This window comes from Pipra filicauda, unplaced genomic scaffold (genome assembly GCF_003945595.2).
Source record: "Pipra filicauda isolate LSUMZ 115617 unplaced genomic scaffold, ASM394559v2 scaffold72_size3293161_pilon, whole genome shotgun sequence".
Classification (NCBI taxonomy): domain Eukaryota; kingdom Metazoa; phylum Chordata; class Aves; order Passeriformes; family Pipridae; genus Pipra; species Pipra filicauda.
In genome coordinates, this window is record NW_024104898.1 from 817,198 (window position 1) to 843,332 (window position 26,135).

The following is a 26,135-nucleotide window of genomic DNA, read 5'->3' on the forward strand; positions in this document are numbered from 1 at the left end:
CTTTAAAGGACATGTTTAGATTTTGGATTAATAATTTCCTTAAATCTAATTTAGAAAAAAACTCTTGAAGGAGAAAAAAAAAGATTGGATGCAGTGGAATTATTTTTTTTTTTGATTACTTTACCAAGAGGTTATGCTAGTCCTAGAGAAAGATTGTGGTGATATAGTATCTTGGAAAAATGTTGTGAAGCTCCTAAATGGTCTGTGGTTTATCTTCATAAATCTATTAGAATAGTTATGAGGGATTTCTAACCTGAAGGCAAATGAATTGAACTGAGCATGTGGGAATTGTTGGCATTCTAGACAAATTCATTTGACATGCATGTTTGGGCTAAATGGGAGGAATGTTACATCATCTGAAAAGACTTTGCTTTAATGTAAAAATCCAATCTCTAGCAAAGACATTTTTAAGGCTTTTGGAAGAAATTTCCTTTTTAGGAAAGGATTTTAAGAGGTTTATATGCATTAATGGCTGTAATCCTTACTAGTTGAATATTTTATTACAGCATGGAAACATTTTGTTCTTAAGCAGAGATTTCAGGAACAGTATTTTCCAAAGTTATTTTAGAAATATGTGAATAAATCATACTTGGTTTGTGTACTTTTTTTTTAAGCCCCAGTAATGCAAATATATGCTGTATTCATCATTTATTAAAAAGCATCCTGATATCCCTCACAATGAGTCACAACCATCAATAACTCCATAAAACCATTTCCAGTATAAGAGAATGCTGTGATCCTTCTTGCATGTAAATTTAATGAATTGAAGGGTAGTAATCTAAATAAATTTATGATAACAGATCTGGAGGATTAATAATGCTAAACTCTGAGATCTGCATATTGTCTGCTTATTGTTTTCATGACCAGTAATACATCTCTGGGAACTTTTAATATGGAACAGAAAGTAAAGTTTCTGTGTAGATTCCTTCTGTTTTGTGAGAATATATCATAGAATCATTGAATATTCACAATTGGAAGGGACCTTGAACATCATCTAGTCCCAACCCTGCTGCCATGGGCAGGGACACCTCCCACTATACCAGGTTGCTCAAGTCCTTATCCAACCTGCCCTTCAACACTGCCATATTTGGTGGTATAAATGAATCCAATTTTTTCCTCAGCTTAAACACATGGTACGAAAATAGTAAAAATAGTGCTTTGTCCCTGTAATAGCAAGGAGTTCTTAGCTTAAAAAAATGGGGTGGAAGATGTGTGCGTGTCAGAGCATAAACAAATCAAAATTTCTAGGTGGTAGCAAGCAATTTTATTGGTAACCAGAATAACTTTGCAAGTGTTTTATTTGGCTGTTTAGGCAGTAAGACATAATAGGAAATTAATTACAGCATAGTGATTTTCAAGCAATATTAAAATTGAATATTAAGTGCTACTGTGTGAAATTAGTATGAATCATTACCCAGTATTTCTCTCTGTGTGTCTCTTCTCTGCAGATTTTAAGATGATATTTTTAGAACCTTTTTCATTTCTTCATAAACTCTTAATACAGGGCTTTCCCAGTAAAAGTGGTAATTGGCAGAAAAGGAGAAATCAGTTTAATTTCTGGGTTCTTTACTAGTCTCTTTTCACTTTCAGTAAGAAAAGTGGGTGATTGCTATTTCAGTGCCTCTGCCAGGTGATTCTTACAGACGATGGCCTCATCTTCAGGACATTGTCACATGAGCAGTCAATCATCTTCACCTCATAGATTTTATATGCTGAAAGTTTTTCAAAATTATAATCAAAATAAGAATGTTACTTGATCTAAATTAGTCCTGCAAAAGCAGCAGTGGATTAACATCATTCCTCCATTTCTGTTATTTGACTTTCACAGTTTGCACTCTCTGAGCATTTTATCACAGTAATAATAAACAAGCAAACCTCCAAATTTTAGAGAGTAATTTTTAGCTCCATTTTGGCTCTGGTTAAAATTGTGTTATTTTAAGTTACTGTCCTGAACTTTTTTTTTAATTTCTCTGATTGCATTTCACAAACAAGTTGCTAACAGAGGAAGAACAGACATGTTTTCCTTTACAATTTGCTATAAATATCAAGTGCTTCCCTAAAAACTAATAAAAATTGTCATAGAGTCTAGTAAAGAACTAAAGAAATAACATACAAGAATTTACATTGTGCATTCTGAATATGGGTTAATTCATTATACAGCCTTCATTGGTTCATTGTTCCACTCACTCCCTAATGTTACTTTCATAGTATCTTCTCTGCCATATTATGGTAATGTCATGTCTGTGATCCTTCTTCAAAGACCTAAGTCTTCAAATGAAGATTTGGAATATTTCAAATGGTGGCCTGAAAGATATGATGGGATTTTCATTTGCCTAAATGTCTCCATGTAGTCATTAACTTTCAGCAATCAAATGGAAAAATTGTTTTTGGTTTACTGCATGGGAATAAGCAGGGAACTGATGAAACCTGATGACTGTGAGCTTTCAATATGCTAGGTTATGAGGAATTTAACTAAAAAGCAGCTTTGCAAGACCTATATAGCTGTGTTTGTATGTTTGTAACGTATTTCTTTGTATGTCTTAGCTAGCAGTGAGAACACATAGTTCACTGAAAGAGATCAAGCAGAGTTAAACCACTGCTAAATTTCATAGGTTAATTCTCAGTGTATTTCTCTCTTTTGTTTGGGGTTTTTTTTGTTAGCAACTTTCTCGTATGTTATCAGATTACTGGTTTTTAGTGTTCATTAATGTAAACATATTTTCTGTAGGTGCTTTGGGGAAGAGAACGCGGTTTCAAGAGAAATACGTTGCACAGCTTATTTTGGATGTCCAAAGAACAGATGAATTCATCCTTCCTCACAGTGAACTAAGTCCTGCTCCAACACCTCTAGAAAGCTTAACAATAGTATGTATCTGAGAAGAATTGCCTAAATTTCTTAAAATGTTCTGAAGCTTTTCTTGGGTATCTGCAAGGCAAAAAAGAATGTCATGTTTAGGAGAAACTTACTTGGGATTTCTGAAAGTTTGTGGAAAAGCTGTTGGGCAGTAATTTGCCTAATATTAAAGGACATGGGGTAAAACAACACATGAACATCTGCAAGACAGATGTGGCTACTCAACTAAAAGCATGTTTGAAAATATGGTCCTCTACAGTTTATGAATTAATTTTTAGTGACTAAGAATGATGGAACTGGGAAAACAGGTGAGAGGCAGATTTTCAAAGTAGCCTGCAAGGCATCACAGAAATGCACAGATCCCTATGGGCTGACAGATGTGTTCAGTTACAGTGCAGAGATAGGAAATTGGTCTAGTTATTTCTATGGCATGAATTACGTGACTTGGTCCTACTTATCTTAAGGGTATGTATGATGATTTCAATTATAAATTGCTCAAGAACCACTGAATTGTTTTAGGATGGCAGTTTTCCTTCATAAGGACATTTAAAGTTATTTCACCTCTTTAAAGAAGCCAGAGATAAATTGAGACATTATGGTCCAAAGTTTATACTTCAAATTGGAAAGACTTTATTAAGTGCCTTGATAGACTTCCGGGTCAAGCAAGGCTCTTAAGCAAAAAAATTGACAATACTTCTAAATTGAGTACATAAATATCTTAGGAGACTATCCTAGATTTTTTTTTTGTTTGTCCATTAGTATGTCCTTAGTGTTGCATTTGATTTAATGAAAAGAGATTGATTACACAAATGTAACAACTTACACTTATGACAGAACTATGTATAGCAACACATTATAGGATAGTGAGAGCTCAGGGGAGACTGCTTGGTGAATGACTGACTCAATTATTGACTTCAGGTACAACTTACCTAGAACTCAATGACAGGATGCATTGTTCTCAGAATCCCTAACTGGGGTATTTTATGACTGTTTTTTTCCAGTTGCCACTTTCTCTGAAGAATTTGCCTTTGTAGTCTGCTTCTAATAGGGACTTAATTTGGAATAAAATAATTACATCATTTCAGTAAAAGTGACAACACTGTTTTAGGCTGTAGATATAATCAGGAATGAAATATTTTGCTAATCAAGTACTATGTCCTTTTAGTGAACAGACGCAGAGCTTCTGAAGTAAGTTTAGCAGAGGGTTTGAGAAAGAAAACTGGGGTATTTGGAACCTTTATAAATTAGTTATGCTATGTTATCTACTAAAATTTTACTGAATGTAGCTTGAAAATAATGCTAGCGAAAGTAAGGATATCCACTCTTTTGGAAAAGTAAAAGCATGATGCTGGAAACGAGTTGAGAGGTTTTTGCTGCAGGGAGGGAGTTGAGTTTTGTGCAAGTCTGAGTGCTGTGGCATATAATTCTGTCATAGGTTAGTCAGACTCCCCATTAAAAAAAGTTGGGCTTTTTGTTCCCACAACCTATTTCTGGGGGAAGAAAAATTACAGCCTTTTATTTCTGCATCTTGACTGTGCCAAATTCTAGAAAATCTTGTATTGGAACTGTGTGGTGATTTGAGGAAAACCTGAGGTATTTCAAGTTCAGACATTTTATTAACTTGTGAATGTTTTGTCACAGGTATTAGACCAGTTTTGCCTAAGTAGATTCTTCAATTCATGTGTGCACTGAATTACCAATTAAAGTATCAAAGCACAACTTATTAATGTAGTTTGTCAGTGTAGTGTAATTAACTTTAACGGTGAATCCTAACATTTCTTTTGCCAAGTCTGATCTCAAATTCGTCGGCCTTGACTGTATCTTGAAGTTCTTTTAGGTAAAATTGGAGGTAATGCTGTTTTCCTTCTGCCAAAACCGGCCAAGATCATTGCTTTAAAGGTAAACCAGCAGGGGAAATGAACCCAACTCAAAAGAGAGATTATAAGTCAGAATAACAATTTAATAAAATAATAAGTACAATTATACAGACAAACAATTGGTTTTAACCCACAAAACCCAAATGTATAACCCAGCACCCTGGGGCATGAACAGAGTGGTGTTTGTTGGGCCCCCTGAGTCCAAAGGAAAAGGAGAGGGGAAAACCTGTTGGTGAGAGTGCTGTTGCAGTCTGGTCAAGAGTGGTGATTGCAGTCCGGTTGAGAAGTGGTGGTTGCAGTCTTCCTCTGGATCCCACGAGTGGTTAAAAAAAGGTTCCAAGACTCCAAGATTATATATTCTCCAGTTCAGGCAGGAATGGCCAGTACTTCCCTCAGGGCAGGGAGTTCCACAGTGGGTGTGAGGACAAGGGGCACCCTCCTGTCTCGCAGGCCTCTTAACAGCTAGTTTATAGCCTGAGGAGTCAGGCTGCTCTGGGCAGGTAGTGTAAATGGTCTATTGATAACAATTTCTGGGAAATGGCATGGAAGGCTATAGAATACACAGTTTTGGGTTACACCCATCCAGTGATGAACTGGTCCCAGCTGTTCTAACTGGGACAATCATCCTGGCATCCCTTCTTAACTTTAGGGAGGATGCTTGTGGTATACTTTTAAAAGACTGTTCACGGCAAATGCATAGAAGCCAAGTCTTCTCAGGTGCTGAGAACCTCCAGAGAATTAGCTAAAAAGCCTGTGATCATGCTGCAAAATTGTAATAGGGAAATTTTCTTCCAAATCTCTCCAGTGTTCTTATTTTACATCTGCCATTTGCAGATAAAGGAAAATACTCTACTTGTCTCAAGATAGGATTTGTCCTGGACGAGTGGAAAAATTCCTAAGAGAATTATAACTCTGGCAGTTTGGAAAAAGGCCAGCTTGAGACTGGTCACACCTAATTTTCAGCTCCTGTTTTGCAGTGCTTACTTCTGTGGTCCTAAAGTTCTTCCCCTACTCTTGTTCGTAGGAAGACCAAAAAAGTTATTTTGCTATTAAGTGGCGAGTAATTTAATTCCATTAAAATACAATCAAAATAATAATGTGTCCAATTGTTGGACTGGTAGCTGGGCTGATTTCAGGTCAAAGGCTTCGTGCTTCCCTCTGGTGCTTAGCAATTATGTTATTTCAGATGGCACTGCAAGAAAAATTATTTGCATTTGAAAATAAGTATTTGAGACTGTGAATCCAAAACTTTGCTCCCAGGTCAGTTTCTTCGAAAGGAAAGCCTCAGACTTGAGGTGATGCATAAGGACTCTTAATAAGAAGTGGCATGTTAAAATAGTTTGATTAGTTTTAAAAAATTCAGAGCTGTTTTTATGTTTTGGGGGAATTAGGAACTTTTTTAAATCTAGGAATGGAAATCATGCTTAAAACTCTGGCATACAGTTGCAGTAGAATTCAGGGAGTTGATATTCTGGTGAAGCTAAAGCAATTAGTGCTGTTTGTACTGGTTAGATTTTAAACATTATGTAGATGTGAAGGTGGAAATTTTTAACTGATTGCCGTGTAAATTAAATTGTAACTTATGTTACACCTAATGAAGTGGTATCATTATACTAGTTCTAAAACAGTTTTCGTCTGGAAGTGGTAGATAATCCTTATATATGCTAATGTAGTAAGAGAAGAAAATTATGGTAATCAATATGCAAGAGTGCTAATATCTTCTTTACCCCTTAAATAAAATAAGCTTATTTTCTTCACGTTCTCTGTCAAATCACAGTTTAGTTTCCTTTATATAGTGATAAAATACTGGTGATGAATGCAGATAACCCACTTCAAAGCATTCCTGTTTGTTCTTTGTTCTTCTGTGGACATTCATTTTGAGCTTGCCAATGGAAGATATGAATGAGAAGCAGCTACTACTAGGACACTGAAGGGAAATTAATAGGAAATTTGGAAGACTGTTAATATAAATCCATTATCTGTTTTTAATAGATTCTAAAAACTACCCAGTAGTATGATAATTGATTTCAGGACCAATTGTTTTGTTGGTGGTTTTTTTTTGTATTTTTTTTTTTTTTGTATTTTTTGTTTTTCAAGGGAAAGAGAAATAGTATTACAGCTACCTCCTCTTTGCTTGCAGCCAAAGGAGTCTTTCGTTGTTTCAAAGCAAACACAGATCCTATGAACATAGTAATTTACACTTTTCAGCCATAGATTTTATTACTTTATCCTTCAAGTTAAGTGACAGACAATGAACTTCAGGTAGCATATTTTTTTGTAAAAGTTAAATTAAATACTCTTTAAATAGAAGGTGTGTTCCAGAGGAAGTTTTATGGAAATTCATAACTACTTGTGCAGGAACAAACGTTTTCAGAATACCCCTTCTTGCCTTTGCCAGAATAAAGTATCTGGAGGTGCTGGCTTGGTGAAGATTTTTCAGACTATGTTTTTTTAGTATCAAACTCCTTTTAAAAAGAAAAAATCCTCTGTGTAAGGAATATACCTGTACTGGCAGAAGGTATGCTTTATGTAGTTGGGCTCTGCTGATACTTAAAAAGAAATTCTTAGATTCCCAGAGGTCCATGGTTGCTAGCCTGAAAGCCTGCATTAATGACCATAACAGTAATCTGTTTCAGCTTGTCTGTGTATACATGTAATAGAGGATGAAATTGTTGATAATTCTATAAGCAACAGTTTGAGAAGTAAGACTGCCTTCAGCCCTTGTTTAAATAGAAAATCAGTATTAGGTAACCTTAGAGTTGCTCTAAATGCTGTTCTTTCTGCATGAGAATCAGTATATTTGTAGCAAAAGTGTGTTGGATGATAACTTCCTTGTAGTGGCTTCATTATTTAGTTATTCTGTCATAATTATGGTAGATTACTTTCCCCTCTCTCTTTCTGTAATGGTAGTATTATCCTTTTTCAAACAAATCTATCTTTTTTCATATTTTGAAGGCATAAATTTCTCTATAACTGTTTTTATCTATTTTAAAATATTTTTTCTCTTCCAACAGAATTTTGATTTAAATGATGACACAGTGCTAAATGAGATAAAATTAGCAGATGCTGATCAGTACCAGATACCTGATTTGTGTGCAGAAGAGCTTGCTGTAATCCTTGGAATATGGTAAGTTAGTATAAACTAACTTAGTTTAGCTACTTTAAAAAAAACCAACTGCATGAATCATTGTGACAATGAAATAATGAAATGGTGAGTTGATGGGACTTTATTCCCTTCTTTATTATATAGTCTGACTAAAATACTAAAAGATTTGCACCATACATGGATAGCATTTTCAGTTATCTCAGTGTGAACATTAGTGTCCAGTTCAGAATTTCAGCAATATTTCATTAATTGCTGTATTGTTGTTTTATGCTTAAAAAGCATTATATTCTTTGTGCCTCAGATCAGTTCTGTTTCAAATGTCAGCTGTGATTAGCTAGCATATAGTGATGGCACTTTGATAGATTTTGGAAACATACTTCAGATTCTGCAACTGTCAGCTTCCTATGAGGATCAACCACCAAGAAAGACACTGCTGTGCTATTCAGTCAAATGGGAATACTTGTATAAATTGAGTGTCCATTGCTAGTTATAAACTATAGTGCAAAGTCCTCATGGTTTTGCACCTCTGTTTTTTTTTATTTTCCTGGCTTTCAGAAATTATATGCTACATGGATTCTGGAAACAGCACAGAAGAACAAAAAGCAGCTTGAGACTTGAGGATCATAACCTGGCTGCTGCTGAATATTCTCATTTTTCTAATGGAGAATATTATTTTCTATGACATAGTAGTCATGTAGTCAATGACAGTTATCCTGCAATTTTTTGTGTGTGATTTGTTTCAGAAGTTATAGTATGTAGAAGTAATGTATAGTCAATTGGTGTCTTCGATGCAACATTCATCATTAAGAATTCTCAAAGCACTTCTGTGATATATGAGTTGCAAAATGATGTTATCTGCAGTACTGCTTGGATATCTTGCCCAAGTCAGAAGGCAGCCTGGAGCTGAACAATGGGTGAATCCTACTTCTTAGGTCAGCAAAATCCTAGTGAGAAAATTCCATGGCATAAGCTGACAATGCAGCTTTTGACAGTTGTTCCTTTCTGATGTGGGAGTTTGTTTGTTCTGTAGTATATGTTATAATATTTCTCTTTCCCACTCTCCCCACTTGGCAAAATTTTCAGATACTTTTCCCCTTCTTGTCCATAAAGTGAGGTGGAAGTCAGTAATGTAGAGAAGATTGTTGCCTTTCATATGCCCACTTCTGAGACCAGGTTTTTGAAGAGCCAGATGCTTGCTTGGCTGTATATTTCCAGTCAGATGTGAAGTTGCATGTCTGTGCTTTCAGCTATGCCCTTTAATCAGGAATTCATGAGTGGAGTATGTGCTGTGGTTTCATATTTTCTTAATTCCTCAGGTCTTAAACTTGTTTCAAGGCCAAATCTAGATCCAGTTTGAGGATCAAGGAGTGAACAGTGAATTGACATATATTCTTAGCCCAGACACTTTAGTTTTTCAAACTGACTGAAGTCAAGGCAAAGCCTTCCCCTTCCTGAGGAGCATTTTTATGAACACTTTATGTTTAACACAGTATTGTCTTATATTCAGACTATCCTTCCTGCCCCCACACTTCTGAAGACAATTTTAATTTGCCTATTGTTCTTTTTTCTTTTTTTTTCCTTTTTATTTTTTTTAAAGGGTAGAATTTGAATTTTACACTGGCTAACTGCGCAGTGGGTTTCTTGACCACAGTATGTCACTTAGAAACCACCACTGTCATGCTCTGAATAGTGGCTAGAAACCATATTGACTGCCAGCTGTGTGTGTACATTATAATCCAAGTGGTATGGGAGTTTGCAGGACTCAAGGCAAGAAGAAACTGAAGCAAACCGACCAAACAAAATCCAGTGTTGCTTCTATATAGAATAGTAAATGCCATTCAATGGGTGGGGTAATGTTAAGTAACTGAAATACTTTCACTCAGAGTTGGAGACAAGATCTGATATCCAGCCATGTTGCAGAAAGGTTAGTAGGATGCCAGCTTTGAGAACTGTTCTTGTGCCTAAGTGGAGTTTAGGCTTGGATTGCTGGCTGTACCCTTGGTGTCTATGCCAGCTATTGGTATATCACTTTGCAAGGAAGCATATACATGTTAAAGCACTTAGCATTGGCTTTTTAGCAAAACATTCTTCTCAAGCCTTAGCCGTAAAAGATTCTGTGCTTCTCTTTCATGAGCGAGGACTTCAGTTCAGAAGAGTAAATGCTTCCTTTTATAATTAGTGAGTTAACTTCAGAATTCCTGTAAGTTTGCAGAGTAGTTCTGGCTATACTTTAAGGTGGTGCTAGACCTGAACTGGTGACTTCTATTGTTGACTGCCATTGTCAGCAGTGGATTTTTTTCCTAATGCAAATGCACTTTCAGACACTGATCTGGTTTGGTGGAGAAAGGCAGCCTGCAAATAAAGAAAAAAAGTAAATGTAAGCAAATTTTTTTCCTATGCATTTCACTCTGCTTGCTGATATTTGTTTTAGAGCAAATGTCACAAAAATGCCCCTTAATTCAACTAAGATTTTTATATCTAAATAATGTTAAGTCAAAATCAGCAACATGCGGAAATGTTTATGGACAGCAGAACAAACTGAAAATTGTCACAACTTCTGAAAAATACGTAATGACAATTATATAGGATACTATGGAATTCCCTGAATATAGATAATGTTTCCTGCTGCAAAATAAATTTCATTTCGAGTAGGTTGCAATGATTAAATGGCTAAACAGAGTGCTATTACAGTAGCAGTGCAAACATTTTTATCTCCTCCTCCCCAATAACATTTTAAGAGGATATAAAATATTTTTAAAGGTTGGAAATATCTCATACCAGCTGTCTTGACAAAAATTCAAGCAATTTCTCATGCAGTATGCTTAAGCCTGTTTGTAAATAACATGTATAAGTCTGAATCAATTAGATATTTCTTTAAAAACTTCTCTTTGTTACACTGATTTTAGGAAAGAACTGGTTTATCAGTAATCCATTTATATTAAAAAAACTAGCAAAGGTAACTGTACCCAACCAGTTCTTTGTGGTATCTGTAATTTGAGGCAGTTTTCCTTTAAAATGTTTGGCTATCCTATTTCTTCTCTACAAATTCCTTTTCTTCCAAATACTATTTGCAGAACTAAATGTATAAGGAAACATTTACCTCTTATGATAATGAAATTTTAGTTAAAACAAAATGTAGAGGGAGGGGAAGAAGCACCCCAGTCTGCCTTGCTAACACAAAGGCCTCCTATTTCACTCTAATCAGATTTTGTAGTTATTGTATAGGAAGAAAGTGTCTAGAGGCGTCTTCAGATGGTCTCACTGCAGTAGTAATGAAATCTAAAGGAAATATTAAAAGAAAGTCCCAGGGATGCAAAAATGTCACTTGGCTTGTTTCGCTTTTTTTATATCTTAAATTAAAATAATTAGTCATGATGGTATGAAATTTATTTTATAGTCAAGCCTTAAGACTGTGGCCAAGACTTTGTATAGAGCCTCAAGTCTAACTTTCAGAGACTGATGGAAAAATATATTAAAGTTTCAATATAAAGGGAAGAAAATCTTTCTTCATCACTTGAACCACTATTTTTTAAAAGGGGAAAGCTTTTAGAAATTAGTTACAGCTATAGAGAAGTCTAAGAGAGCAAAGAGAAATATCTCACTGCTGGTTATTTCTTCATCTTTTACTATCTCTCAGGGATCTTATCAGGTCAAAATAGTACCTTATACTGGAGGGTACCTCAGTTCAGTCAAAGGCTGTGCACCGGGCTTCAACTGGTAAGGAATTAGGAAACCTAACTTCTATTTTACAGTAGTACATTGTTTAATAATCTATTGTATAGTTTACATGATGAGCTATAGAAGTGTACTTGAAGCAACTGCATAAGCACTAAATAGCATTAGGACTAAAGGATTTTTAACAAAATTATCAAATATGAGCTTTTGAATCAATTAAGTAATTATATAAAAAAATACATAAAAGCCCAGTATACGTGTTGGCAATGGAAACCTCTTGAGTAAACTTGAGTAGGTGAAACAGGAAAACATTTAGCTACTTGAAATTTGAGAATCTAATCATAGCTGTGTGTTTGTTCTCTAGTCAGTGGAGAAATCAGCACCTGCAGAGTGTGATTCATTTAACTTCAGGCTATTATTTTACAATGGATTGAATCCCTCCCTGAATTTATCTGTATTTTTGCATGGATTCTGAAGGAAGCACAGGCAGTTAGTTAGATTGAAGACCTACATTTTACATGAGTAAAGTTAGATAAGATGGATCCCGTGGTTATTAATGCCAGAGCTGACACACGTTGTCTCATGAAAGTAAAAGGTATGACATGAAATCTTGGACAGCTTTGAAGGTGTGATGAAGGTTTTTCTGTTAAATACTTTTTGACACTCTGGTTAATCTTCACAAACATATCGTGTAAGTAAAAACTATTTTTTTTTTAAACAAACCAATTCCAGGTGCCAGACAATATAACGATCTCACAATGGTCAGTTTATGGCTGTTCAAAATAATTGCTACAAAATTTATTCTTGTGCACTAGTACATAAAACTGTATGAAGAGATTCCACTGGGAAAATGAACTTCTATTCAGAATGCTCACGTAAAAAGCATTAGTCGCTTGAAGTACCTTTGTGAGACTTTGAAAATCCTTGTAAAGTGATTAGTTTGTTGGATCTGGCTCTTTTTCATTCACAAAATTAACACAGCTGGTAAAGCTGCATAGAAATATGGCAAATACTCATAAAATGCCTATGTGGAAAGACTGACCCATCTATTCTTCACAGTGTATCTCATGCTGGTTAACTGTAGTTTTAAGCAGTTACCTGAGGAACCTGAATTTGTATTGTCTGCACTTGCAGAGGTAATGTGCCAGGAAACAATCAAGCAAAAACTCAGCAATTATCTGCACCCATCTAACTTTGTACTCTGACTTCAAGATTGACTGTGAGAAGATACCTAAAGGTGAATACTAACAGAGCAAATTTGTGTTGCTCCCTTCTCTCTAATACTTCCCCAGCCTCTGACCAGTGATTTCCTGAGCCTAATCGGACTTGTTTGCATTGCAGCCCTCAATGGATCTCTCAAATGTTTGCCATCTTTCATTAAGACCACATAAATTTCTTGTATCAGTAGCATCTTTTGGCAAAGGTGTCTGTCTAAATATTTTGTCTGCTGTTCAAAAAAACCTCCTTCAGGTAGTTTTAGTTGCCAGTAGCTTAATTTACTGATTTCACTCTCTTACTGCCTGACAATTTTGAAAACGTCTGCTATGTCCCTCTTTGATTAGACCTAGCCTAGTCAGACATTCCTTTTGTAGATGTTTGTAAGGCATAAAACATAATTATTCATCATAAACCAACACTTGTTCTAGCTGTCTTTTCCAATACAGAATTGCTGCTTTTGAAATGAAAGGTCTAGAACAGAATGTGCTATTCATGGATGGACAAAGGCTTTATGTAATATTTTATGTAAGCTTTAGGTTATTGATTTGTATATTTAATGTACTATGCCCTAGTGTGTTGTTCTCTGTTGCTTTCCTAATTAATTATTCACATTTTGATTTGTCTGTTTAACAGCTGCCTAGTACTGAGCTAATGTTTTTATGCAGCTGCAGGGCTAATGAGTTGTTCCTGAGTAGAAATGGTCTGATTGGAACCTATCATTTTTTGTGACACTGAGACTGTGTTTCCTATTGTGCATTGCTTGGCACTTTTATTTTATTACCCCTTTTTCCTGTAAGGTCTTTCTGCAGCTCCTTATTGTCTATTCACACCTCCACTTCAAGAATGTCATATCATTTGCAAGTTTTCTCACCTTGCTATACATTCTCCTGTTCCAGTTTTTTTATTAATATTAGAGCACATGGATCACAGCACAAAACCTATGCAGGATTATACCAATGACCATCTCCATACCATTTCCTATCTCTTAATCAGTTACTGACCTTTGCCAAGACATTTCCCTTTATCTCATATGAATGCTAAGTTTCTTTGAAAGTCCTTCTTGGTGAGGAACTTCTCAAAAAAAAAAAGTCTTAGAGGTCCAAGTTGATTTCATCAACCATCTTATGTGTATCCTCATGCTGGTTAAACCGTCTGAAAGCCTCCAACAGGTTTATAATGCAGGATTTGATTTTTTTTGTTTTGTTTTGGTCTGGGGTTTTTGTTTGTTTTTGTTTTGGGGTTTTGTTTGTTTGTTTGTTACAGAAACCTGGCTGACTCTCCCCACTCTCATTGTATTTGTCCATGTATCTCAAGTCCTGTTCGTTATAGTCTTTCCTTACTTACCTGCAACGGATTATATGCTTGCAAGCCAGTAGTTACACTGATCCCCTGACATCAGTTTTAAAGGCTGGCATTATTTTTGTTGGTCTCTTATCTTCCTTCAGGCACTGATTTAGTTTTAAATGAAGACTTGCTTAGTTACTGCTTTTAGCGTCCGTCCTGGTTTCAGCTGGGACAGAGTTCACTTTCTTCTTACTAGGTGGTACAGTGCTGTGTTTTGGATTTGGCACAAGAATAATGTTGATAACACAGTGATGTTTGGCTGTTGCTTAGTAATTTTTACCCTAAGTCAAGGACCTTTCAGTATCTCATGGTCTGCCAGTGAGGAGCTGCACAAAATGCTTGGAGGGGACGCAGCTGGGACAACTGACAACTGACCAAAGGGATATTCCATAGCATATGGAACTTTATACACAGTCAGTGTATAAGGCTGGGGAAAGGAGGAGAAAGGGAGGGACATTTGAAGAGGTGGTGTTTGTCTCCCCAAGTAAGTGTTACATGTGATGGAGCCCTGCTTTTCTGGAGATGGCTGAACACCTGCCTGTTGGTGGAAAGCAGGGAATTAATTCCTCTCAACCCATGAGTTTTTTTCACTTTTACTTTTCCAGTTCTCTTACACTCATTTCACTGGTGGGGGAATGAGTGAGCGAGCAGCTGTGTGTTGCTTAGTTACTGTCTGGGGCTAAACCGTGACAGTGTTTCAGCTATTTCATTCCAAAACTAATTCTTTTCTGAATACTCTGTGTTCCTGTTAACTTAACACTCAATCTCTTAGCATGTAACCTCTTTTGCAGCTTTTTAGTTAAAGTTTTTTCTTTCCTGTAATTCTCTTACTCCAAGGTTCTGTTTTATCTGCCTAAAGAACATCTGTTTCTCATTGTGTTCTTTCCTTCTTCTATTTCGATAAAGTCCTTAAGACAGGATTCAAGAGTGAACAGAAAATACCTGACAAAGCTGAATGATGTGATGATTAGTGACTTCATGTTGTTATGAAAAATCCTAAGAGATCATAGATCTTACAGCAATAGGTTCTAGATTCCACTCAAATTTCAACTCCAGAAATTCTCTGGGATGAACTGTTTAAATTGTCCTTGAAATCAGAACAAATACAGGTCGTAGAAGTACTCTGACAAGAGCTAACACAGTCGTTAGAAATGCTTAAAACCAAGCTACAATTCTAATCTAGATTCAGATTCAAAATATAGCTTTAAATTTGATTTGATTCAGTGTGGAAAAATAATTTAAAAAATTTAGTTTTTCTCTTGTTTTTCGATACTTGCATTACTGTAGTTATGTGTCTTCAAGCTTTGCAAATGGATTTGGCAGAAATGGAAATTAGAGATCTATTTTAGCACTGCTTTGATCTGGAAGAACTGCATCTATATGCTTCAAAAAGCTGTGACAAAAATCTGTCTAGAATAAGAAGAGGATTCATCCTTTCCGCTTGAATCAATGTATTTTTAAGATGCTGAAAAATAAGTTCCACTTTTGTCAAAATTTACCTGTCCCTTTGTTTACCCATGCTTTTCGAAAGCTATGGTCATGTCACTCAACGTTCTGGTTGCCTAACTGCTGTTGTGTTGTTGTAATATTTGGAGTTTTCTTGCTGCCTTTTTTTTACGCTTTTGTTTTGTTTTGTTTTCTCCCCCATGCATAGAGAAACTTATTGTTTTTTACCTGAAGTCACATTCGTATCAGTGACTAGCATTTAGTGACTTTAATTGACTACATCAAGCCAACTGTAAGTATTTCCACTAGCAGCTGACATTGGACAAGGAAAATAGTAACTGACGCAGAGAGTTTTTTATTACCTTCCTGTTTGCATGAAAAAATTTCTCAAGGAAGGGAAAAAACAATTATATATGTGACAGAATTTTTTTCCCCCTAGTCTTCACCAAAATTCAGAACCACACAAGTTAAATCAGGAAGGAGGAAAAATAGCTTTCCTTATTGTCAGTCCAACTTTACAGAATGTAACAAAACCAAAAGGAGTTGGCTTGCTTTTTGAAGCCTTTTCTCAACCAAAAGCATAATTAGTATGTCCTTGTGGCCACATTTATATAGCTTGCTCAAGCTGATGGTGGTATGAAACATGCTTCATAGCATTTATGCTGATGTGTAGAACCTCTGTCATGGGAAGTCTGTAGGAACATACTAGATAACCATTTGTCTGAATTTAGAGGTTTGTAGTGCTGAAAGAGCTCTCAAGCTTTCTTCCACTGTAGAAATTGTTGTCTTATAGCTACTCTGGTCATGTTCTTCCCTACAGTAATGTGCAATTTTTTTATTTTTTTTTTCCCCCTAAAAGAATTCTGGCTATTAAGGCCCTTTCTCTCTCATCCACCCACTCAATTTGCATTATTAGGTGTCTGTGTTGTTATAGGATAAAACAAGTTCGTTGATTAGTCAGAGGATTGTTATTATCAAAGAGATGAAAAAAAACCTTTTCATGAAACCTTGAACCATAAAGAACTGAAGTTATCTAATTTCTGTTCAAGTTTGTGCAACATACTTATGTTTATATCAGTTCATACAGACGTTTGTGCTTGCACGTCTCTTAATTGTTTTTAAAAATGTATATGTTTTATTCTTTTGCCTTATGTTGCTGTGAATAATCATCAGCTCTGAACCTGATATGCTTTTAGATTCTTTATTATACAACATAGAACAAATTCAGATGTTACCATTTAAATAAATGGAGAGAGTAGTGCTTATATGCCACTGACCTTCTGTGATAGCTTTTTCTAAAAATACCTTTAGAAAATTCAGTAAACATACTCCCAATTTTGTTTGATTCAGTGCTGTATTGTAGTCATGTGTCATTGTCATTCCCTCCCCTTCCATACTTTGGGGAAAGTTTGGTAAAAAAGCATGACGAAAAGTACTATTAAAAGAGGGCATCTCCTAAGTTACAAAAAAAGCAAAACATCCCCCCCCCCAAAAAAAAAAACAACAAAAAAAAAAAGAACAAAGAGAGGAAAAAGAATCTTACCTCCTGATAGAAGTAGGAAATTGAATCTCAGAAGGGGGTGTAATTATGCTTTTGTTCCATCTCAGCCTACCTGTATTTGACTACAATAATTTGAACAAATGCTATTTGCACTGGTACAGTAAAATTTGTTTCAAACTCATCCCTTAATTTCCTGAATGTTTTGTCTGTGCTCATTTTTAGGCTACTCTAGCTTGTTGAATATTAGTGGTTCCTAAAGAAGGGCCATTTTAGAAATGCTGAAGCAGTGCTTTTCAGGGAGAACTTTCTCTTCCTGTGGTTTTTTTCCCTCTGTTCCCCATGTCATGAAGCTGGAATTTGGAAGAGACCCATACAATCAGGATGGAGGCTTGGTACTCTGCTGTGCAGATAATAATTCTGTTTCTTTTTGTGGGCATATAAAGAGATAAGAATGCTTGTGTGGCATCAATTTTTCTTTTTCTTATCGTACATGCTTTGCTGTTTACTCTTACAATTCTTTTATAATGTCTTAATATCATGTCTTCAAAGGGAAAACCAAAATACATCAGGCACTCTGGCTTTTTTTTTTCTGCAGCTGCCAGATAAGTGATATAGGAGAGAACTTAAGAGTTTCAAAGTGCATTCTTGCTACACCTTGATAGAATTTACCAAAAGAAAATCAGTGTGTTTTACCTTTTCTATCTTGACCATTTTTGACTGTAAGCACATGAAAGCAGAGGAAGGTTCTCTACTGAAAATCATATTCTTAGTTCCATTGGGATATTCAATCAGTATGTAAATAAACTTCAAATTACTGCATTTCTCAAAATCTTCTCTATGCTGATTCCTTTCTACTCTCACAGCTTATGGATAGCCTAATTAGTATACTCAAGCATGAAGACAATCATCACCATCATCACATCATCATCATGGCTAGGCTTCGCGAACGAAGATTTGGGAAGGCTCTATCCACATTTGCTGCAGGCACGCTGGTGGCTTATGAGGCCAATACGTGACAGACAAATCCGATTGCAAAAGGCACAGCAGAAAGACTCCTTAGATGGTGTATTCTGCAATACACGGTTCTTTCTGCGTTGCCTCCTCGAGAGCCTCAAAGGAGACAGCTGCGTTATAGATGGTGTGTCTCCAGGCCTCCCGGAGGCAGTAGACCAGCAATATGGCCAAGGCTGAGATGTTGTTTCAGGGAGTCCTTGTATCTTAGCCAGTGGCAAGTTCACCGTAAAGCAAGATCTTTATCCTGTAAGCTGTGTTCTCATCAGCATGGCCTCGATACTTGTGATAGCTGCTTGCTCTAGAACAGATGTATTGGTCACATAGTCTGACCAGTGGATGTTTAGAATTGTACGGAGGCAGCGTTGATGGAAGCGTTCTAAGAGACGCAGGTGGTGGCGGTAGATGACCCATGATTCAGATCCATATAAGAGAGTAGACAGCACTATGGCTTTGTAAACACTGATCTTGGTGCTTTTCTTCAGGTGTTTATTGCGCCATACTCTTTTATGGAGTTTTCCAAAAGCACTATATGCCTTTGCTAATCTGTTGTCTATCTCTCCGTCAATCTTACCATCTGAGGAGATGAGGCTACCTAGGTAATTAAACTGTTGGACTGATTTGAGCTCTGATTGACCAATGGTGATGTGGGGATGATGGGGGACAATATGAAGTCATTAAACAACCACATCTTTTAGTTGTTTCTCAGAGCCTACAGTATGTCCTGGACACAGCATAAATGTTACATTTATTATTCTTTAGTAAGAAAAGGAAAACTAAATTAATTGGTTTTTAAGGGAAAAGCCCCTTACAATAAAGAAAAGAAAAACTATAAATCCTTTTATATTCTACATGAGGTAGTTGGAATAGGATGGCAAGAGAGATCCCTGTTGTGATAGCTGGTAACACGTACAATGTGGACAAACTTTCAAGTTCAATGTAAAAAAAAGGTTTATTTCTAGTTTTCAATAATAGTGTCTGTTCTTCATTTTTGTTAACAAAATACAAGGCTGAAAAATATAAACTGTAAGTATCATTAAATGAAAATTTAAAGAATTTTTTGAGAGTTGAAGGGGACCTCTAGAGGTCATGTGGTCCAACTTCCTTGCTTGAAGCAGTCAACTAGAGCAGGCTTTTTACAGTCATGTCTAATTGGGCCTTGAATATCTCCAACAACAGAGTCACCACAACCTCTGTGAATAATCCCTTCATGTGTTTTACTCTTTTTTTTCTTGGAATTTCCTGGATTTCAGTTTGTGGCCACTGTTTCTTGTTCCTTCATTGGGCATCACTGAGAAGAGACAGGTGATTTCCTGTTTACTCTGCCATCAGATATTTATACACACTCATATGATCTCCTGGAGCCTTCTCTTACCCAACTTAAACTATCCCAACTTTCTCACTCTCTCCCTTTGTCAGGTGCCTGCCTATATTTACCATATTTGTGGCCCATTAATGGGCTTGCTCCCATATGTCCCTGTCGTTCTTGCACTGAGGAACCTGAGCTGGAGACAGCACCCCAGGTATGGTCTCACCAGGGCACTGAGTAGAGGGGAAGGATCACCTCCCTTGACTGCTGGCAGGACTTTCCTAATGTAGCCCACGAGGCTTTGGATGACTTTGGTATGAGGGCACATTGCTGACTCGTGTTCAGCTTTGTTTTCACTGAGACCCCAGGTCCTTTTCTACCGAGCTCAGTACTGGGTGATCAACCCCCAGGCTGTATTGGTGCATGGGGCTATTCCTCCCTAAGTGCAGGACTTTGCATCCTGTCCTGTCATCAAGGTCATTAATGAAGATTTCAAACTTTATTTGATCCCTGGCATACACTGCTAGGCACTGTCCTCCAGCTGGACTTCATGCTGCTTGGCATAGTCCTTTGAAAACAGCAGTTCACGTGGTTTTCAGTATACGGTGCTGTGCGTTTACCTAGTCTATATTTTATCAGTTTATCTATGAGGATGGTATGGAAGACAGTGTGAAGCACCTTTCCAAAGTCAAGATAAAGCCCACCAACGTAGTCATCTCATTATCGAAGGCTATCTGGTTATTCAGGCATGGTTTCTTCTCCTTAAATCCATGCAGACTACTCTCTCACCTTCTTGTCCTTCATATCACACACAGATTGGTTGTGGTGAGGAGGGACTGATGAAGTTGCTCCAGCAAGGTCAGTTCTTGGCATTTCCCTTGGCAGAACTGCATGAGGTTCCTGTCAGCCTGTATCTCCAGCTTGTGGAGATCTCTTTGGATAGTAGCATAAGCTGCTGGTATATCAGCCACTCCTCTCAATATTGTGCCATCAGGAAACTTGCTGAGGGTATGCTCAGCCCCATCATCCAGATGCTTAATAAAGATGCTGAACAGTACTGAACTCTCTATTGACCCCAGTGGTACACCACTAGTTATTGGACTTCCAACTACACTTTGTACTGCTGATCACAACTCTTTGGACCTGTCTGTTCAGACAGTTTTCAGTCTTACTGAAGTTCAGATAACCAATGTCCACTGCTCTCCTCAAATCTACCAAGCTCATCATAGAGATTATCAAGTTGGTCAGGTGTGGCTTTCTCTTGGTGAATGTTACTGACTGCTGCCTCCATGTGTTAAGAAATGGCTTCAAGGGTGTACTGCTTCATGAGATGAGGCTAACCTGGATCTTTCTTTTTACTTTTGCTGAAGACAGGAGTGACATTTGCTTTCTGTTAGTCCTTGGGAACCTCTCTTGATTGCCATGACTTTTTAAAGATAATTGAGTTTTCAAAAGGCATCTATTCTTTATCTTATTCTTGTGGTTAGTAACAGGGTTTTAATCAAAGTATTGATCATTATTTCTGCCATGGTAATTGTATCGTATGTACAAAGAAGAATTAATAAAATGGCAAGAAAGGAAAGTTAAATTGGGGCAAAGTCTTATCTCCAAAGTAAGGTATGTAATATAGGGAGCATAATTTCAATCTGTAACCTGTCATCACAGTAAGTATCTTTGCAGTTTTAGCCTAGAATATGAAGCTTTCTGTGAAATTTAGTGTGATAAATTTAAGCTTATGTTTATGGCCATTATATAGGTTTGGTGATGATCCGTGGTATAACTTATGATATATTTTCACTTGATAGCTTTGGTTTTAACAGGGAGCTTGAATTATAGCTTTATTGATTTTTGTGTGATTTGCTGATATCTCTTGTAGTGTGTTTGTAAGTGTTGGTGGACTGTTGTCTAAAGAGAATGTCCACCCATGTAGAGTTGCAAGCTAAGTTTCTTTATCATCTCTGTAAGCAGATCCAACTCTGAATAAAATAGTTTTCATTCTCACCTCTGTGTATTCTTCTGGTTTTGCCCCTTTGAATACTCCAAGGTAGTGGTAATGCCGGTTAGTGAGAGATGGACCCCTGTAGTGACATTTCTTGAGCGACTAGAAAGGCGGTGTTTGTTTGAGATTACCCTTCAGCATTAGTAGTTTTTTGCTTTGTGGCATTTGCTTTCAGTTAGTTATAGGATTTTAACTGAAAACAGATCTCTATAAAAACAAACAATGGATTTCAAACTTTATAGGATTTGTGAAATCATTATTCCCATAAACTTAAACCAAGTAAGACTTTTCACTTGAGAATAGTATTGGAAAGGTACTCTAAAATATTTTGGTCCTCTAAATGATTCTTTATTTCTGTGACTATTCCTAGGTCTAGGTCATCTTCTGCACATACCATACTCCCATTTGTCATTGTTACAGTTTTCCAGAATGTCCTTTAGATTTCCGCAAGTTTGAAAAATGTGGTCTGCATAATGTTATTCTAAAGATGAAATCAGCATTGTTTTATATTTTTCTCTTTACAGTATAGACTTCCAGAAGAACAATCCAATACACAAATTAACTGAAGAAGAACTTTTGGCTTTTACTTCAGTAAGTAACTTATCTGGACTTCATAGTAAACATGTTTTCACTTAATATTTAAGTACCAGGCAGTAATCTGTCACATTAATGAGGAACCTGTTTGTAAAGCAAATCCGTGTTAATACTCAGATGTTTCCGTAACTTTTTCTTATTTGAAGAAATTAAAGTGATGCTGAAGTTCTGTCTGATTTTCAGCCATCATCATGAGGAAGAATTTGGCATTTAAAAATGTTAATTTCACCTGAAAACACATACAAAACATTTTTTAATGTGTTTGGGTTTTATTAGCTATATGAATTATAGCTAATTCAGCAAATTCTTCCTGTGACACTGTGAAAGTGCTGCTCTTTGAACAGTGTTTAAGTGGAGTTCAAAAGGATTTTGAGCTTCATTCTATCAGATTTATTCAGTCTGTATCAGATGTTCTTAGACATGTTTCTTCCCAGTTCAGTGGCTGATTTGCTGCAGAATAATTCTGTAACTTCCAAATGAAGCTTTGAAAATTCTCAGTATTTTTTAATGTAATTTTTTTTTTTACTTAAGACAAAACACAATTTGCTTCTTTCTTGATCTTTTCTGCTTTTATGTGGTTTTCAACATTATTTTAGATGGGACGGTGGAGGAGGAAAGCCTTGTGATTTTACTTACTTCCTACAATGTTAGACTTAACTTTGGGTACAATAAAGAGGGCTTGCTTTCCTACCCAAGCCTTGTAGTCTGAGACTTTATTGCTGTAGTAAAGTAATCTGAAAAATTATTGGATCTTAGCAAAAATCCCTTTGATTTCAACTGAGGTAGAATCTTATCACTGGCAGTTGTAATTATGTGAAAGGACTATGGACAGTAATACAAGGTTAACTGTGGTAATGTTTGGTTGGGGCTTTTTTTTGTAAAAGAAAGTTCAGTCTGTTAAAAAGAAAATCCTAATCTTATTAGATAAATGTAAAATAGATTGGTTTTAAAGTAATGTTTGTTTAGGTCCTTATGCTAATACAGTACATGTAAAATATGCATGAGGGAACTGAGTGAATTGTTGTAAAACAGTTTGGGTTTTGTAGGTTTTCTGTTGGCTGCTACAATGATAGTAGTGCTTTCTCATGATATAATTTCTAAAGTACTTTGTTTTGAAGTACACTTTTGTTCTGTGTTGTTTTCTGAAAAGGTACAAATAAAGAGCAGGAAAAAATTGAAATGTAGAAAAAATGAGAGTTTCCACTCTCATTTCATATTGTAGTAATTGAAATACCCAATAAGAATATTAAAGAATGATGGCCATCAAAGGAGAAGAAAAAATTACAATAACAATCAGGACGTACAAAGTCAGGAAATGTACACATAGAAAGGCCCATAGGAATTAAAAAACCCACCAAACTGGTAAACTGAGTACTGCAAGTTTTTTTAAAAAATGGCGAAACTATTACAATGCCATTTTTCCCCCAAAATACTGTTAATACGAACACACAAAGTTTCAAGACATGCATATAATTTCATTAAAACAAACCCTACCGTTTTTGTTGTTAAAATCATGTTAAAGCATTATATAAAATTATAAATAGATGGTTTTCTGTGAAAACTCAGAACCTTGCTTCTCAGATATAATTTCCAAATTCCCTGCACTGTTTTTGTATGTTTCTTGCTTCAGTCTTCACACTACCTGCTATTGTTCATGTACTTTTTGGGTGGAAAAGCAACCATCATATACCTGAATCTTGAAATAACTTCTCCATATATTCTATCATTTTAATATGAAATGGAGTGATATTGTGATAACAGAACAAGATAGATCATACTCCTGTAGTGGTGTATAATAAAACAAGCTGTTTTAACACTTGAGTTTTCAAACATTTAAATGTTCTTCAGGTTTTACAGGAGAGTAGAAAAAGTTGAGGTAGCTCATACTCTAGGAAAGACAGATAATCAGCTTTTCTGTCATCTTTTTATCTGACATTGCTTGACAGATAGTATTACCTGTTATCTGAGATGTAAATCGGTTGGGTGAATTCTTTATCATGATGAGAAAATTAAACTGCATTTTTCTGCCACCTAGTGGCTGATCCCTCAAAATCCACAGGACAGCTGATTAACTTGCTTTTTAATTTTTTATTGCAGTGACTGTGGGGAGCTTATGTTTTCATTTATTTATTTATCTTTTCATAGAGCTTCTAAGTCAGCTACAGCTTGCTTCACTCTAGTAAGATCAGAAGCCACTCTAGTAAGATCAGCAGGTTAGATCTCCAGAGAAACAGCTAAAAGATATGTGTAGGCTCCCCTATCGCTCTGTGCTCAGAGTAGCAAAACCAGAAGGGTCTATGGCAATAAATGAAGAGGAATGTAGATCTCATTAGTAATGCAAAATTCAGTGGACAGCAGTGAGATAAAGAAGTAATTGGTAGTCTAAAAATGAGATTAAATAGTAAATTTCAATATCAGAATAGTGTTCTTTTAAACTTTTGCTTAATGTTACCAAGTTAACTAGATGTAGGGACACAAATTAATCTTACCATTATTTTCTCTTTTGATCTTGACCTATGCTCCAAGGCACAAGAAGAACAAGTTTGAATTGTAACAATACCATCCCAAATCTTTCCTGGAAGCTGAAAGCAGGAACTAGACATTAGCTTATATAAGTTATTTTCATTATATGTATCTTGTGGCATTTGCATCTGAGCCTAAAATTGTGAATAGTCACTGCAGAATTTCGTGATGAAATCTCTGAGGTCTTTTGTGTCTTAGATCTGGGTCACTGAGGCATATCCATCCACTGTGCTCCCTGGAAGTAGGAATGTTCTGTGTCAATGTTAACACAGCCTTGTGTGAGTGTTAACACAGCCTTGGTTCTTACGGTGTCTGCCAACTGAGTAAAAAAAGTGGCACCGTAACTGTTACAATTTATACTAAAGGTGTTTACCATCATAGAACAATGAGCACCATATCAATGCTGCTCTAGTAATTTCTTTAGCATCATTTAAACTGCTCTGTTGCGTGTGTGAGCAGGCATCTTCTCAGCCTACATGTGGATTCCTAAATCTGCAGGCTGGTTAGATGGTTGTCATGCATTCATCTGATATCTGCTGAAATTTGTTTCCTCAGAAAAGGAAGGCAGTTCAAGATATCTTAGGAAACTTGAGAAATTATAAGGCATTTTAATTGCTCAGTGAATTATCAGGAGATCTTCTTGCTTTGGACATTGCAAAATAAATACATGTGACGTTCAATTTCTCTTGAGCAGAGAGAATTAAGATATACGTAGTATGAGAGGAAAAGGATGATCAAATTGATCTCAAGTAGATGATGTGGTCCTGCCTCATATTAGGTGTAGTTTGGAAAAAAAAAAACAGGCATTCTAAACTCCCTTTTAGATCCGTAGAAGTTGAAAATTACTAGATCTTTAACATATATATATATTTAACAACAGAGCTTACAATACTAAAAATAACACTATTAAGTCACTGCAGTCAATACAAAAGGATTGCTGCTTTTCATTTACTTAAATCACTTGGGAGATGTTGCCATTGTCCTGCAAGTACTAGGTTTTGTAACTAAGAATTACTTTCAGTCTTGCTAATTTTTGAAGCAAGCTGTCAAGGTGTATGTGGTGTGATTGACTGGGATAACACCTTTTGGTACAATAATTTGGACTTAAATCTTGAGGTGTTCTCATCAAATCTCTTAGCCTATCATCAGCATAATATTTCAACTTTTAAGATATTAATCTGTAAGTGAAATTAGATGTACTTGATTTTGTTTTTCTTCTTGTATTTTTATTGTTGATTTAATGTCTTTACATGAGAAGTAACGTAGCTGGGATTCTACATTATAGCATAAGAAGTGTAACAATAAACACAAAAATAAAACATTTGGTTTTAAAGAGGATTAAATGTTACTTTACTCACACCTAACAGTTTAGGGAAACAGTTAAAATTTTTTAAAATTTTATCTTTTATGGTAAGCACTTGGTCTCCTGAGAAAGCAAAGATCTTACTGAGAATTCAAATATCACGAAAGCTTTGGAGGCACAGGTATGCAGTTGATATTTGGGGAATGTTCTGAAATAGCTAACTGAATATTGCATTTAAAAGCCATTTTTAAGAGAGGGAAAGAGGGACAGTAAACCAGTAGTGAGATTCAGTGCTTCTCTGGTAGAACTACTGGTTTCTTCCTTATAATAAACTTTTTCCCCACAGCTTTCTGTATAGGAAGTGGGAAGCAGATA

The 26,135-nt window shown here is 36.1% G+C and overlaps 1 protein-coding gene across 2 annotated transcripts in view; it reads left to right on the forward strand.

The window, feature by feature from the left end:
- TTC27 (tetratricopeptide repeat domain 27) overlaps window positions 1–26,135 on the forward strand; it is a 125,613-nt gene that overhangs the window by 22,902 nt on the left and 76,576 nt on the right. For both annotated transcript variants that reach the window (XM_027735142.2, XM_039389477.1), the window contains 3 exons: window positions 2,729–2,865; window positions 7,746–7,858; window positions 21,865–21,931. In XM_027735142.2, the coding sequence (XP_027590943.1) occupies window positions 2,729–2,865; window positions 7,746–7,858; window positions 21,865–21,931 (317 nt within the window). The remainder of the gene's footprint in view (window positions 1–2,728; window positions 2,866–7,745; window positions 7,859–21,864; window positions 21,932–26,135) is intronic.